General features: G+C 42.4%; 1 protein-coding gene across 1 annotated transcript in view; it reads right to left on the bottom strand.

Annotated features, from left to right (window-relative positions):
* The window catches only part of MSRB3 (methionine sulfoxide reductase B3), a 124,306-nt gene that overhangs the window by 71,765 nt on the left and 35,027 nt on the right, over positions 1-17,514 (bottom strand). The window contains exons 3-4 of the mRNA XM_038756854.1: positions 13,518-13,626; positions 11,328-11,405 (exon numbers count right to left, since the gene is read on the bottom strand). Coding sequence (XP_038612782.1) covers positions 11,328-11,405; positions 13,518-13,626 — 187 coding nt within the window. The remainder of the gene's footprint in view (positions 1-11,327; positions 11,406-13,517; positions 13,627-17,514) is intronic.

Here is a 17,514-nt window from a genome sequence, read left to right as displayed (position 1 = left end):
TACTCTGCACATAGTAAGCACTCAATATGATTGATTGACTGATTGATTGGTAACTCACCGGCTTCTGACCCCCATAGCTCTTATGTTCGCATCTTTAATCTCTTGCGTATTTCATTTATTTATTTATACTTGCTTATTTCAGTGACTACCATTTCCTTGAGTGGAGTCCATTCATGGCTTAGTGGATAGAGCATGGGCCTGGGTTCTAATCACAGCTCAGCCACTTGTGTGCTGGGTGACTTTAGGCAAGTCACTTCACTTCTCTGTGCCTCAGTTCCCTCATCTGCAAAATGGGGATTAAGACTGTGAGTCCCATGTGAGGAAGGGACTGTGTCCAACCTGATTTGCTTGTATCCACCCCAGAACTTAGTTCAGTGCCTGGCACATAGTAAGCACTTAACAAATACAATTATTATTATTATCATTGTTAATAATAACAATCTTTTGGTTGAAATACAACATAGTGATCCTTTCCCCACCAGTTTTACCAGTATACTTCATTCATTCATTCATTCAATCATATTTATTGAGCACTTACTGTGTGCAGAGTACTAGGTGCTTGGGAGAGCACAATTACATGCTCAGTCAATATAGCCCACAAAGACTGAGTTCATATTCCAGACATCACGGTTGGGAAAAGCAGGGTAAAGCAACCGCTGACAACTTCATTAGTAATCAATGAATTTATGGGTCTCTTTCATTCACTCCCTGCCCACGTGGAGTTTTCAGTTTACAGGGGAAGACAGACATTAAAGCAGAGAACATATAGGAAATGGAGCAGAGCACAGTTGCTGTGGGTGGGGTGAGTTGCAAAGTGCTTTAGGGATACAGACCCAAATATTTTTGCTCGTACTAGTTCACCTATTGAATGTTTGGCATCTTATGTCTCTGTTTTCCCCATTGATTGTAAGAGCCTCAAGAACAGGGATAGGGACTTTCACATCTGAAGTTATGTACCCATACCCCCAAATTAATTTCCATCAGCCCTTGGAGGTTGGTAGGAAAAACATCTGCTGAAAAGTCACCCAGAATGGAAAGAATAATGATAATGATAATAATCATGGTGTTTGTTAAGCACTTACTATGTGTCAAGCACTGTTTTAAGCACTGGGGTAGATAGATGAGAATCAGGTTAGACACAGTCCCTATCCCACACGGGGCTCACAATCTTAATCTCCATTTTAAAGGTGAGGGAACCAAGGCCCAGGGAAGTGAAGTGACTTACCCAGAATTGCATGGCAGACAAGTGGCAGAGCGGGGATTAGAACTCAGGCAGTACTGGGCAGGACCAAGATTCAAGACCACAGTACACTGCCACGGCTGCTTCGTAGACTCTGGAATCTGGGGAAAGTTTAGGCTTTTTGGCAGAAGGCTCATTTGTTAAGCCGCAAGTGAGATCGGGAGGAGTCAGGGCTCCAGCTACAACTTTCTTACAAAACTATTCACACATGGGATATTTCACATAAGCCTCCAGACAAGGCTGTTCCAAGCTACCAGAAAATCCAAGTCATTTTTCCGCTAAAATGAAGTCTGGGCACTGTTGGAATTCCAGAACCGTGCCACCCAACAGGCTAAATCTATGAACTAATTTCAGAGATCTGCTAAAATGATGAGGATGATGACTATGGCACTTGTTAAGTTGCATTGCTGTAGCCTCACAGGATGATTTACAGATAGAATTCACAACAGAGGAAGTTTTTGCTCTGGGTCTGTCTCCACCTGCTTTACAATACTGCACGGATTGCAGGGAAGGGCTCCCTGGAGCAGCTGGTAAGGCTGGAGAGGAAGAAACAGTCAGAATGTGCAAGAGGGGAAGTGCCACAGCGAAGAAGAAGACTCGCTACGGAATGAATGGAATCCTCAAATCCGGCTTAAGGGCCATTTCACTGAACACGACAGAGGAGGGGGTGAAATATGGCAAGCATTCTTCATGCACAAGCTGGAATGTTATAGTCCCATGGGTTGCATGGAGCAGGATGTACTTTGAATTTTCACGTAGGAAATTTCCCTTTTTTAAAAATTATGGTATCCGTTAAGCCCTTACTATATGTCAAAAGCTCTTCTAAGCGCTGGGATAGGTAGGAGTTAATTTAGATGGGACAGAGTCCCTGTATCTCCTAGAGCTCACAATGTGAATATGAGGGAGAACAGGTATTTTATCCCCACTTTACAGTTGAGGAAAGGGAGGCATAGAGAAGTTAAGTGACTTGCCCAAGGTCACAAAGCAAGTAACCGGCACAGCAGGTCCTCTGACTCCCTGAGAAGTTCTGGGAGTGGGATTTCAGAAACAGACAGAGAAAATCCAAAAAACACCGATCAACAAGAAGATGATCCAGTAGGAAAATGATTTTTAAATTTAGAAAAACTTATCTACTTCCTCTCCTCAGGCTAGGAACACATGTACCAACTCTATTGAGGTATACACTCCCAAGCACTTAGTAAAGGACTCGGCAGACAGTAAGCACTTAATAAATTCCTTCCAATCCCTGTTCATTCACTCCCAGGGCTTTAACTACCATCTCTATGCAGATGATTCCCAAATCTACCTTCCCAGTCCTGGAGCTCTTTTTGCCGCAGTGTCACATCCTCTCCTGCCTTCAAGACTTCTCCACCTGGATGTCCCGGCAACACCTCAAACTTCACATATCAAAAACAGAACTCTTCTGCTTCACACCCAAACTCTGTCTTCCCCATCACTGCAGATAATACCAGTGTCGTGTCCATCTCCCAAGCCCATAATCTTGGCATTATTCTCCACTCACGTGTCTCATTCAAACCACGTATTCATTTTGTCACTATATTCTGTCAGTTCTACCTTCATAACTGCTAAAATTTGCCCTTTCCTCTCCATTCAAACTGCTACTATGTTGATCCACACACTTAAATCCTTTCCAACCTTGATAACTGCCTCAGCCTCTTTGCCAGCCTCCTTGCCTCCTGTCTCTCCCTACTTCAGTCCATACTTCCCTCTGCTTCCCAGATAGATTTTCTTAAAAAAGTTTAGTCCATGTGTCCCCACTCCACAAGACCCCTCCAGCGGTTGCCCATCAAACAGAAACACCTTACCATCGGCTTCAAAGAGTTCAATCAGCTTGGCCTCTCCTCCTTTATCTACTTTCCTACCATAAAACCCAGCAGGAAATCATTCATCAACGGCCACACTGCTCACTGTACTTTGATCATATCTGTCTCATTGCCCATCTCCTGCCTCGGGCCTGGAACTCTCTCCCCCTTCATAATAGTAATAATAATTGTGGAATATGTTCATTGTTTCCTAATATGCCAGGCACAGTACTGAATGCTGGGGTAGATACAAAGTAATCAAATCCCACACGGGGCTCAGCATCTAGGCAGAGGGAGAACAGGTATTGACTCCCCATTTTGCAGATGAGGGAACTGAGAGACAGAGAAGTGACTTGTCCAAAGTCACACAGCAGATAAGTGGAATTAGAACCCAGGTCTTCTGACTCTCAGGCCTTTGCTATTTCCACTAGGCCACACTGCCTCTCCATGGCAGACCACCACTCTCCCCACAGTCAAAGCCTTATTGAAATCATACCTCCTCCAAGAGGCCTTCCCTGACTGAGCCCTCATCTCCCCTTCTCCCTCCAGTGATGAAGGAAACAAGGCAACAGATATAAAGGTGATTTCATAACTCCCCTTTCTGTTCTGCTGTCTGTTCCTTCTGCCTCTCATACCTTCTTAGACTGTGACCCCCACTGAGGGACAAGGATAAGCGCTTAGTACAGTGCTCTGCACACAGTAAGCACTCAATAAATACGATTGAATGAATGAATGAATGTCTAATACTGACATCTGTACTGTCTCCCAGTGCTTACTACAGAGCTCTGCACACAGTAAGCATTTAATACATATGATTACTATTACTATTACTACTCTTCTATTGCCTTTGAGTTCAGTTTAGTGATGGGAACTCACAAAGTTATGGGTTGCAGGCAAACGCTTGTGTTTCTCTGCCCAGTGATCAGAGAAGAGACGAGAGGAAGTTTCGAGCTAGAAGGAGAAGCACTGAATTTTTTTATGGTATTTGTTAAGCACATACTATATGCCAGGCACTGTACTAAGGACTAGGGTAGATACAAGTTAATTGGGTTGGACACAGTCCAACTGTGAACTCCCGTTTGACAGATGAGGCAACTGAGGCCCAGAGAAGTGAAGTGACATGCCCAAAGTCACCCTGCAGGCAAGTGGCGGAGTCAGGATTAGAACCCAGGTGCTTCTGTCTCCCAGGCCCGTATTCTACCCGCTAGGCCACACTACTCTTTGGACTCTATGCCTGCTTGCCTTTCTGGTGAAGTGAAACAGGATCCATCACATACAACATCTTAATCAGTACCGTTCCAGTCATTTCAAATTGTGGCAGCAGAAACTAGTTGTGGATGAGCTCTCTGTGGGCAAGAACGTGTCTGTTCGTTGTTAGATTGTACTCTCCCGAATGCTTAGTACAGTGCTTTGCACACAGTAAGCGCTCAATGCATACTATTGAATGAATGTCGGCAGGCTAGATAAAGGGCAGGGAGGAAAGACGGGGGAAAAAAAAAATCACACCGTCTCAGTTGGGCTACAATTTCAGGAACGAATGACCTTCTGTTCCCAGGGCCATCAATCTAATTCCCTTCATAAGCAATAAATTCCCCATATGAATTTTTAAACGTTTAAAGAACCAAAGGAGAGAATGTTCTTGCCCTCTCAGTCAATTTACTCAGTGGAAGACATGAGTAAAGTACTAACATAGAAATGTGTTTTGTTCTCTTTATTTCTAAACTAGTTGGGTAAAAATTTGCGAACATGAAAAAACGAAAACATGAACCATGGAATAAATTACGCGTTGGGTTTAGAAGAAGCCACTGAATAAGGTTCTTGTACTTAGCGAACAGCAAGAAAGTAGCCTATTATTTGTTAGGCAATATATATGTGTGCATTTATATATATATATATATATATATATACATATATATATAAGGAAGGAACTAACACTGGAAGTGAATCTATTGCACTGAATGTTTTTTTTTTGAATGGAGCATATCGTATATGTGAGGCAAGAAAGTGAATGAAGAGGTTGTTTTTTCAAAACTGGAATGTGACTGAAACAAAAGAAAGCATTTGAGCAAACTCTTTTCCAGGCATTTATCTTTACCTTTTAAACTACTACAAATTATAATAAATGAATTATAGTACTATAAGTTATATATTATAAATGATTTATTCAGTCTCCCCCTCTAGACTGTAAGTTCTAGTGGATAGACTATGGGCCTGGGAGAAGGATGGACCTGGGTTCTAATCCTGCCTCCGCCATGTGTCTGCTGGGTGACCTTGGGCAAGTCACTTGACTTCTCTGGGCCTCAGCTACCTTGTTTGTAACTGATTTAAAATTCATCAGCGCTCTTTCAGCTAGCGGTCTTATTTTTGCATATTTCATTCTCCCTCAGTTTAGGCATCGATGCTTTCAATTCTAAAATAAAGCCTGAGTAGAGAATAGTATAGCGATTATATAAATATTTACCCTTTTTTGCTCCTTTTTTTATCCTACAATTTAAAATCCAAGAGTAACACATTAGGTTGTGTAACTACTGAATTGGGCTCAGGGTTTCCTTTGTGCATTTTGTTTGTTAAAAACCTATCACTGTTATGCTGGCAGAACCCCAAGAATGCCGTCTGGAAACTACACTTGTATTTGAAAAACTCAAATTCCTCAAACGGGTGTTAAGACTGTGAGCCTCATGTGGGACATGGACTGTGTCCAACCTGATTAACTTGTATCTACCCAGCCCTCAGTACAGCGCTTAGTGCATAGAAAGCGCTTAACAAATAACATAAAAAAGTTCACTGTGGGCATGGGGAATGTCTATCAACTATGTTGTATTGTACTCTCCCACGAGCTTAGTACAGTGTTCTGCACACAGTAAGGAATCAATAAATACCACTGATCGATTGATACTACGTCCCTTTCTTCAGCAGGACTACTTCTTAGCTTATTTCTCCAACTTTCCTTGCTCCCTTTTACCTCCTTCTTTCCTTGGTATGCTCTTTCTCTTTCTGAACACCCACCACTAAATATCTTATCCAGTGGACCGTAAGCTCATCAAGGGCAGGGATCAGAATTCTAATTTCATTGCACTCTCCCAAGCACTTAGTACAGTGCCCTGCTCAATAAATACTGCAGTCAGTAGGTGCTGAATAAATCTTGTCTCTCCCCACCTTCAGTGCTTAAAAAAGTGTTTGGCACATAGTAAGCACTTAACAAGTACCATTATTTCAAAGCCTTCTGAAATCCATCTTCTACCAGGATACTTTCCCATCTTTCCGCCAGGTCAGGTCCTTTCAACAACCACTTCGACCCAAAAACCCACAGTTGCTCATAGCAACTCTGCACATATGGATTTAAGCATTCTACTATTTAAGGACTTCTTCATTCACCTCTGTATCTTCCCATTCTCATCTTCCTCCTCTTTATCTATTTTTCCCTGTTTCCTCCATTAGCTGGTAAGCTTTTTGAGGACAATAATCCTGTTTACATCTTTTGTACTCTCCCAAGTGTTTAGTACAGCGTTCAGCCTGCCATAGATGTTCAAAAAACCTCAAAAATCTCAAAAAACCTGAAAAATCTCCAGTGGCTGCCTGTCAACCTACACACCAAGCAAAAACCCCTCACTCGGGGCTTCAAGGCTGTCCATCACCTCACCCCCTCCTACCTCACCTCCCTTCTCTCCTTCTACAGCCCAGCCCACACCCTCCGCTCCTCTGCTGCTAACCTCCTCACCGTGCCTTCTTCTCGCCTGTCCCGCCATCGACCCCCGGCCTACGTCCTTCCCCTGGCCTGGAATGCCCTCCCTCCACACATCCACCAAGCTAACTCTCTTCCTCCCTTCAAAGCCCTACTGAAAGCACAACTCCTCCAAGAGGCCTTCCCAGACTGAGCCCCCTTTTTCCTTTCCTCCTCCCTATCCCCCCACCCTACCTCCTTCCCCTCCCCACAGCACCTGTATATATGTTTGTACAGATTTATTACTCTATTTATTTTACTTGTACATATTTACTATTCTATTTATTTTGTTAATGATGCACATTTAGCTTTAATTCTATTTGTTCTGACAACTTGACACCTATCCACATGTTTTGTTTTGTTGTCTGTCTCCCCCTTCTAGACTGTGAGCCCACTGTTGGGTAGGGACTGTCTCTATATGTTGACAACCTGTAGTTCCCAAGCGCTTAGTACAGTGCTATGCACAGAGTAAGTGCTCAATAAATACGATTGAATGAATGAAAAAATACTACTGATTCGATTGCAAAATAAAAAAACTCTTTTATTGCAAAAAAAAAAAAAAACGGGGCGAGTCCTATCATTTTTGGAAACCTAACTCCCACCATTTCTTATATTTGGACGAAAGACTTGCTTTTAGGATTGTGGTCTCAACTGTCACAGGATAAATCCTTAAATTACGGTGGCTCTGTTTCTTATTGAAAACAGCAAGTCTTCTTTAACAATAACTCCAATACTCAGCTAAATCACTTGATAGTAAGAAAGTTGGAAAAGCAATGGGGACATTGCCAATTTTTACCATTTGTGATATTAACAAGTTTACCATGGCTCAGCAACCACCCTAAGTGTTAGAGCAACCATCAGGATACAAATCAAAGGTGCTGAAATATAGAGATGTGCCGTTTCTGGGGAGCGGGGGGAGAGAAATGGATGACAATTTGAAGGGTCAGTTTTTTAGCATGAATATATGTAAGAATTCAGAACAGATTTCAGGTCTCTATTAAGGTTCATAGGATTCAAAAGATTTTCCAAATCGTGAATCTTTTTTCCAAGGAAGCCATTAAGCTCTATATTTCAGGAAAACCTTAACCCTCAGTAGTTTAAGAAGGAAAACTTTCTGCAGAAGTGTCATAAGAGGGATGGTTTTACTACTGTGCTGTGAAATTACATTATCGCCTAGATAAGACTGGGATGGGGCGTTCTGGGAGAGATGTGTCCATGGCGTCGCTATGGGTTGGACACAACTTGACAGCATAAGACAACAACAACAATGTGGATAAGAGATTCTTCTGTGGACAGTAGTAAAGGCATTAATATAAGCTTGCTATGGGCAGGGAATGCGTCTCTTAATTGTCATAATGTCCTCTCCCAAGAGCTTAGTACAGTGCTCTGCATGCAGTAAGCACTCACTAAATACCATTGATTAATTGATTTATGTTTTCTACAGTGGAAATCTGCTTTGTGACCTTGGGCAGGTCACTTAACTGGTCTCAGTTATCCTATCTGTCAAATGGGGATTGACATTATGAGCCCCATGTGAGACAGAGACTGTGTCCTAAATGATTACCTTGTATCTGCCCCAGAGGCTTTAGAACAGTGTTTGGCACATCGTAGCGCTTAACAAATACTATCATTATTGTTATAATTATTGCTATTTTTGTTATAATGGAGTGATGCTACAGGGCGTGAAGCTCATGGGGGCAGAATTTTCACTGCTGGGGAGAGTACCAGCGACATGGTTCTATAGAGCTGTCTTTCTTATTCAAAAACAACACTGATGAAAACTGCCTCCCAGTTTTCCACAGAGAGGCAGCATTATCTAAGGAGCTGTTTTGCTGAATCCTTAAAGCATCGCCATCCCGCCGCTTGTTTTTGGTAGCCCAATTTCAGCTTACAATAGAGCGGCTGTTCGGGTATCCCGCTGTCATCCGTTCCCCTCACACGAGCCTCCCACCAAAGCTACATTGAAAAGCGCTCAATAAATACGACTGAATGAATGAAAGGAGCACAGCTTCAAGGTTAAGTGAAGTGTAGAGGTGTAGCTCAGGGGTAGAGCACATGCTTTGCATGTATGAGGCCCTGAGTTCGATTCCCCAAATCCCCAGTTTCCCTCTAGACTGTAAGCTTGTTGTGGGTAGGGAATGTGTCTATTGTTGTGTTGTACTTTCCCAAGTGCTTAGAACAGTGGTCTGCACAAGTGCCTTGTCCAAGGTCACACAGCAGACAAGTGGCGGAGCTGGGATTAGAACTCAGGTCCTCTTACTCCCAGGCCCGAGCTCTTTCCACTAGTCCACACTGCTTCCAAGTTGTTGCCAACTTGTACTTCCCAAGTGCTTAGTACAGTGCTCTGCACACAGTAAGCGCTCAATAAATATGATTGATTTATTGATTGATTTCTGTGTAGTAGGTTTTTGAGGCTTACCCACATGTGCAAATAGGAACTCATTCGTAGCTATTTATGAATGTGCAGGGCAGCTTGTGTACTGTATTACTCAGAAAGTGCTGATTTCTTTCCATTTTACTCCAGAACAAAAAGTCTTGAGAAGCAGCATGGCCTAGTGGAGAGAGCACAGGCTGGGAGTCAGAAGACCTGGGTTCTAATCCCAGCTCTGCCACTTATCTGCTGCGGGACCTCAGGAGTCACTTAACCTCTCTGTTTCACAGTTCCCTCATCTGCAGAATGGGGATTCAATACCTGATCTCCCTCCTGATTAGATTGTGAGCCCCATGTGGGATCTGATTATCTTGTATCTACCCCAGCGCTTAGTACAATGCTTGGCACATAATAATAATAATAATAATAATAATAATAATAATAATAATGGCATTTGTTAAGCACTTACTATGTGCAAAGCACCATTCTAAGTGCTGGGGGGATACAAGGTGATCAGGTTGTCCCACGTGGGGCTCACAGGCTTAATTTCCATTTTACAGAGGAGGTAACTGAGGCTCAGAGAAGGTAGCCCAAGGTCACACAGCAGACATGTGGCGGAGCCGGGATGAGAACCCACGACCTCTGACTCCCAAGCCCGTGCTCTTTCCACTGAGTCATGCTGCTTCTCTAGTAAGTGCTTAACAAATGCCACAATTATTATTATTTTCAAGTGCCAAGTCATTTCCAATTCACAGCGACTCTAAGAATATATTTTCTCCAGAACGTCCCATCCTGTCTGTCTTGAGAAGCAGTGTGGCTCAGTAGAAAGAGCATGAGTTTGGGAGTCAGAGGTCATGGGTTCTAATTCCGGCTCCACCACTTGTCAGCTGTGTGACTTTGGGCAGGTCACTTAACTTCTCTGTGCCTCAGTTCCCTCATCTGTAAAATTAGAATTTAGACTGTGAGCCCCACGTGGGACAACGTGATTACCCTGTATCTATCCCAGCACTTAGAACGGTGCCTGGCACATAGTAAGCGCTTAACAAATACCATCATTATTATTATTATTATTATTCTGCTATACACATGCACATACCACAATTATTACAACTATTATCATTATTATTATGAATAATAATCCCCTTTCACTAGTATAACAATTAGTCTACAAATCCCCCCCGAAAAAGCACTACCCATCAAAGGAAATGTGCGGCTCCAAGGGCTGATTCAGAAATGTGGTTCTACTCAGATTGGCCCGAACGTATATTTTCACGAGCATTTTGGTTAGAACATATATTTTCATGACCATTTTGGTTAGGGAATTAGGGAACGTCTTTCCGGCAACACAAGTTTGTTTGGGCTCGCCATGCCTCATTTTCAAAGACCCTCCTTGGATGCAGACCCTCTGTTTCAGAACGGGTGAGTGGTCAGTGATGGTTTCCCTTAACGCAGGGTTTCACAAGAACGCCACCCTTGTGTTACAGAACCGGGTGGACTGGGGAGAGAGATTTCCAAATAAACAAAGAAAAAATTTTCACCGGAGACTGTATTTCTTGGAAGGTCAAATGCCATTTTTCAGCATTCCCTGTCAAAGATAACTCCTCGGCCCCGCATTGCTGACTGTTACCGTGGCCCATTTCCCTTCAATAAGTGGATGGGAACTCTGAGTTCTTCACTACCATCAGTATTCCATGAAGCATACGTTTTCCTCGGACTACAGCATCATTATCCTCCCATAACCTATCCATGGCCAATCGCCTAGAGGTGACCTGAAGCTCATACATTTCAATTGTCCCCTAGATCTCCTGCTGAGCTAAGTGAATAGGCTCATGTTGTGCATTTTAAAGCTCAGATAGCTTCGGAAATCAGAAAAATGAACAATATGTCATTAAAACTTCCCAGATGATTTTAGGTTGGCAGATGGAAAAATGCTTGCTTTCCAGGTAGTTCTTGATGATTTAGATATGGGCAGGGAACGTGCCTATCAAATCTGTTGTATTGTACTCCCCCAGGTGCTTAGGACAGTACTCTGCAAACAGTAAGCGCTCAATAAATGCCACTTATGACAACGTTGATAATTTAGCAAAGAAACCGAACCTGATATAAGAGCACGTTCCGTACACCATGTGTAGGTACAGAGATCAGAAATTCACTTTTAACAACTGCACTTACTTGAATAAAGGAGTTCCACAAACGACACACTTATATGTGCCGGGGGCTTTGTGATGTGTGAATTCTCCTTCGAAGGCACTGGGAAAAAAAGCAAAACACAGAGTAAAGACGGTTAGTAAGGTAAAAGTTATCTTTATTTTCCAACTTCTTCAGGCTTGCTCTAGGATAAAATAGCCTGCCAGCCAATCTTCTATAACATTATCAGAGCAGGGTGTTACTTGGTTCTCAAAAACTCCCAGGACCTGCATCCGGAGTTCTAATTAAGTCGACTTCCAAACCGTCACTACCCCTGAGTGGTGGCAAAAGATGGGGGAGAAGTTAAAGGGGAGCTTCTCTTCCTCTTTAGAGTGTAAGTTCCTTGTAGGCAGGGAATACATCACTTCGTTATTCTATACTTCCCAAGCACCTAGTACAGAATAATGCTAATATCACTCTGCCTCCTCCTCCTCCTATAACTTGACCAGGGAACAGCCACTAGTTACCTACTAATGAGGTAATCTCCTTCCTCTATTCTCTTCAGTTTCTCCCCACTTACTTCCACCATAACTGCTAGACAAATTACATAATTGGAACCTTGGGAGAAGTCTCTGAAGATGTTCAACAGCTCCAAAAAAAGAGCTGACAAAGAAAGGAAAAAAACCCACCCGATTATGTGTATGAAAGTAATCTTTGCAATTTTCCAAGTGTCAGGAATTTAGATTTGATGGTCTCTTAGTTGGCTCTCATGATGTGTACCACCCCTTCAGCGGACTTTTCCTTTAAAAATTGACATATAGATTATTAATGGAATTTTCATTGACTTCAAATGCTAAACAAATGCTAAGCTAAAAGATAACAGCCGAACATTTATGAAAAGATGGTTTTTCGGGGTCTCAGCACTGTCCATCACGTCCAAAACGACCATCTGAAAATGAAGTAGAGGAGCCAACGTTTCCCATCAAGCAAATCATCATTTTTGGTTTTTTTTGGTTTGAAAAGGAATATTGCAGCTTTAAGGGAATATTTTTCCAAGTTAACAATCTTGGAGGCCAGGAGGTCATTCAGCTAATACAAATCAGCTGTGCTAGCCCAACAAAAAGTCTATGTGCTCTGCAGCTTGTTTTTATTATCCTTTCACCCTCTTTATGAGGTCCAATTTTTTTATAAACAGAATTTTTAAGAATGACCTAATCTCTGGTTGTTTGTGTGCGTTAAATCATTTTGCTAGTCACACACACAACCGTCCACCATTCGTAGAAGTTCTCCTGAGTGGAAGCAGAGCTTCCCCTGCTAACTCACTGGGGGGTTGGGGGTGGGCTGGAGGGTCCTATTTGGTCAACTCACTGAACAGTATCTACTGTGACAGCAAGAGAGCGTTGCCTATTAACAAATATCCCCTGTGTGGTAAAGAACTCTTTCAGGTCATGAATGGAAAGAAGCAGTTACATCATTAGTAAATTTGGATCGGAGGTAAGCTCGGTCCTTGTGCCAAGCTCTGCGGTATAAATTAGGCAACAAAACGGTTAGGCCTTGGCCAGTTACCTTTGAGCTGGAATCAGCTGAGAGAGACTTTATTCACGAAAACTGGGTTTGGAGCTGAATACACTCTCTTTTCAGGACCTAGGGCAAATTTCCAAGGACTAAAGCCATGTGAGGGCAGTTATTGGAAATTTTTGACATTCCAGCCACAAATGAGCCAATAAATACTTTCTCCACATGTGCTTCAAAAAGAAATTAGAGTGAGGTGGAAAGGAACTAAATTATGCTACCTTTTTCTCTTTTTTTTTTTTTCGGCCGAAGCATCTATCCTCACAATGACCACGTTCAAAATTTCGGCTCCCTGGCATCGGGCCAGGTCCCTCTTGGTTCTGCTTACTGGGATATCTTCCAAAAGAATGTACCTAAACCGCTATTACTTCCACACATTTTGTAGTAAACTCAAAACAGGCCCTAAACAAAAGCCCTGTGACTTGGTAAGATATATGGGTTCATTAGGAGGTGGGGCGGGCTGGGGAGGGCAGGGGCGGGGGGGGGCGAGAAAATACAATCCACTATTGGACCCGTACTCTCTCTGGCATTTCGAGGGTGTGGATTTGTGGAGGTTAGTAAACTAAATTCTAAATTCCCGGAAAGAGCCTGCAAGGGAAATCAGGACATAGGACAGGAGGGGAGGGGACTATTCCTTCGCGACTCCTTCATTTGGTCCCTTACCTTTCCGTCCCTTTCTCCTGAGTGACATGGTACTGCAGGGGTGTCAGGCGCTTCCTTAGTTCCTCTTGGGAAAAGACCACCTTACAGCTCCTCTTATCCCTACGTGAACCTGGAAAGGGAGAGGATATGGGAGAAGGAGACTTTTTAGCTTAAATCCTGAGTAATTGCTTTGGCTGCCGGCCCCAGCCCAGCTTCTGCATTGGCTTGTCAATGACCAGATCGGTCCCTAATGCATGAGAATGGCTCAGCTGAACTGCAGCTGATTATTTCTTCTGGTCCAACTTGGAAAAGAAGGTTGCTCAAGAGCCAGATGAGTCACTGGAACAGTGACAATGTGCCGTGGCCAAAAGCCTTCTGTGTGCGATGCTGAGCCTTTTCACATGGCCCGTCCAGGAATGAAACACATCCCTTCCACCGCAACAGAAAAAAATAAATAAATAAATAAAAATCCCGCCTGGAAATTTGGACTCTATGCTCAATGCATCACTGTGCATACATGACAGCTGGACTGTAGAAACAAGATAATGGGCATATGATGGGAAATCACCCCTTTGCACACAACGATTCTGCAACGTGAAGATATTCTAAAGTCAGTACGTTTCCACTGCGGGTGGAATGAAACTATTATAGCACAGGTCGATGTTTCTTAATGTCCACAGAACTGTGTTTTTCCTTGATGAGTGGACCAACTCTTCTCAACGAGAACTGAGAAAACAAATGTTTCAAAGTGAGATCTGAAGAGTTGCAAGACAGTCGGAGGAGCTCCGAGAGAAAGAATTTGTCATTAGGCAAATTCTAGAAATTCTCCCAAAATGTTATGCCACAAAAAATGGGGGGTAAAGAAGAGAGAAGAAGGTCAACGTCTACATGGAAGTTCAACTAGCTCCTTCAGTAGGGTAAACTCGGGAAAGCTTCCCTGATTAAAGGGTCTTTCAAAGTAAAATCATTTGAATAAGGATCTAATAATACTGGCAGTTTTTTATTTCCATCTACATGGGATGTCTTGCAGCAAGAAACTCAGAACACCTGTTTGCATATAAAATTGCATTTTACCTGAAAAATGACAGAAAGAACCCTGCCACCACCAGAGTAGAAGAATTACTCATTGCAATGAAATTGCTTTTCTCGGCAATCCATCATGATGGTGGAATTTTCACAAAGAGGTTCAAGTGTCATTTTTTTCATTGTTTTCCATTACCATATGAGACAAAAGCTCACTTATTTTCTCCTGCATCATGTGAACTCACCCCTCGAGCATTTCAGTCATTGGGAAAAACCTTGACACAACTGGTTTCTTCACCAGATGCCTAATTGGGCAGCATGTACGTTTCCGAAGATGCAATTATCACTAGCTCGTTGCAGTTTGCTGCACCCTGCCCAAAGTAGAGTGTTGGAGAGGCTGTGGGGTGGAGGGGAGAGTTATGGAGACACAACCACAGCCAAAGACAACCAAACACAGAGGCTTACTGAACTGCCTGAAAATCCATGAATGGCGGGGGAGGGAGAGGAGGGAGGAACGTGGGGAAAGGAAGGCCAGATAAGCCTGCCATGGAATGTGTTCTGCAGGCTTTCAAACAGAGCTCTCCTGATCTGTCCAAAGGAACTGGTTTCCAGCAGGAACCCTCCTCCTCAGAATGCCCCACCATCGATCCTGGGGGAAAAAAAAAAAGGGCAAACGAAATATCCACCAACAAAGGCATCCAGCCCCAGGGCGTAATTGTTAGAGCACAGGACTGGGAGTCTGAAGGTCATGGGTTCTAAACCTTTCTCCGCCACTTGTCTGCCGTGTGGCCTTGGGCAAGTCACTTTGCTTCTCTGAGCCTCAGTCACTTCATCTGTAAAATGGGGATTGAGACTGTGAGCCCCACATGGGACAGGGACTGTGTCCAACCCGATTTGCTTGTGTCCACCCCAGCGCTTAGTACAGTGCCTGGCATGAAGTAAGCGCTTAATTATTATCTTCACCACCAGGTCAATCCACTCTGTAAAAGTGTCTCTCTCAGCTGGACCAGTAAAGTTTTTTAAAATCTCAAAATACCTCCTGATTCCACTAGGAACATCACCTAAAATTTGGCCCAATGTCCCCTTAGAGAGGGTTTTCTCCCTTAAGTTTTCCTCAACTCTTCACAAGCTACAAGCGACCTTTGCAGGGACTAGCTGAACACCCTCTGAGAGACGTGTATTTCACTTAATTCATTGTGGGCTTCTTAGAAGCCGGGGTATAAAAGTCCTTTTCTCCAAAGGATTTCAATTTTAATCACTTGGTCAAAGAAACTGACTACTTGTTCATTTAAGCTGACAAAATATCTTGTTTAAATTACTTCTTTCTCATGACTGAGGTCATTAAAATCTCAGCAATTAGACATAAACAATCCTGGAAAAAATATTTTTGCTGCTAATATAGGTTCATTCATATAAAAAGGCCAATTGTGTTCCCAAAGTAGAGGGAATGGAGTTACCCATCTGTATGTCATTTAGTACAAGGGAAGCAACTGCAGGTTTAAATTACATGGTATTGGATTGCAATTTCCTAAAATTTCCTAACATTGGATGCTTTTCTGCTTTTTTACCTTGAGTCATTACTAAGGAGTGTTCATAAAAAGTAGCTTACAGTACAGATGCTTGCAAATCATTTGGGCAGAGATGTTTCTCTCTCTCTTTTTTTTTGAAGAAAAAGAATAATACTGTTGGTCACTATTGATTAACCATGTCAAGTATTTGAATTGAGGGAAAAAAAGTAAAATTGAAAACATCTGATTGAAGTAAATAATGCAAACATAAAAAGCTTTACTAGTTGAATGAGGGGTATTGAAGTGACTATTTCATAGATTAGAAATTACTTTTGATCTAAACATTCTTAAAAACAGATTGTTTTCCACTCTGAACCATCTCATTAACTGCTACAGAGCCCTCGTTGTAATGGCAAGCTTTGAAAGGGTGCTGCTGAGCCCTTTTGTTACCCTCAATCTTTCTTTTCTTTTTTTTTTTTTTTTGGTGGGGGAGGAAGGTAAAAATTTCATTCCAGGTTTCTTTGTTTGTCTTTCAAGAACCACTAAAGCAGTATTCACACAAATTTTGCAGGAATGTGCCCTGTGTCACAGCCTACAAATTATTTGGTTTTGGTGCACTTAAAGGTCACCTTTCAAATTAGCAAATTTTTCCTACCTCCTGGCTTTTCAACCTTAAATATAAATATTGTTTCCTAACTGTAAGTGAGGTTTGCTCCTTAAAAAGTACTGTTGCTTATTTAAAGTTGTCAAACCTGGAGGGTTTTGTCCTCGGTATTTCTGAACGAATAAGCCTTTCAGAGTACAGCTAACAGCAAAAGGAAATGTTTTAGGAAACTCCGCAAGGCTAGGACTCATCAATTCTTCACAGTGTATCTTGACTGTAACCAACAAGCGGTAACAGCAGTGAGATGATAAAACTCTTTGCTCTACTGCCTCTAACTCCAGTCCAGTGACAATAAAAAGAAATCCACTTTATGCCAGTTTGGGAAAAGTTCAAATGATTTTTCTTCTTTTCTTTCTGTCTCCATTTCTTGCTCATTTTTCAGACATCTATGATTTCAAATGACTGCTTTTGAGAAAACCATGCTGTTTTAGAATTCTCAAAAATGAAATTCATGAGGGGGACTCTTTCCTTATCATCTTTATTAGGTACTATATAGTTGCTATCGTAGAGTGAAATTTACCATTTCAGTTTGTCTAATGTTTGATATGTGACATAAAAGTTAACTTAGAAGTACGGAGGGAAATCTTCTTCCTCCCACATTGTTCATACATTTAATTGCATACTTTACATACTCTGAGTGTTTGTGTGTGTGTGTGTGTGTGTGTATGAGAAAAAGAGAGAGAGAGAGAGAGAGAGAGAGAGAGAGAGAGAGAGAGAGAGAGAGAGAGAGAGAGAGTGAGTGAGAGAGGGCTAGAGCATGTGTGTAAAAAGAGTCCTTTGTTTTCTATCAGTGATTGCTTATCTGGCAGTTGATATACAAAAC

The sequence above is a fragment of the Tachyglossus aculeatus genome, chromosome 14 (assembly GCF_015852505.1).
Source record: "Tachyglossus aculeatus isolate mTacAcu1 chromosome 14, mTacAcu1.pri, whole genome shotgun sequence".
Classification (NCBI taxonomy): domain Eukaryota; kingdom Metazoa; phylum Chordata; class Mammalia; order Monotremata; family Tachyglossidae; genus Tachyglossus; species Tachyglossus aculeatus.
The sequence above is the reverse complement of the archived record's forward strand: the minus strand, read 5'-3'. Positions and strand labels throughout refer to the sequence as shown.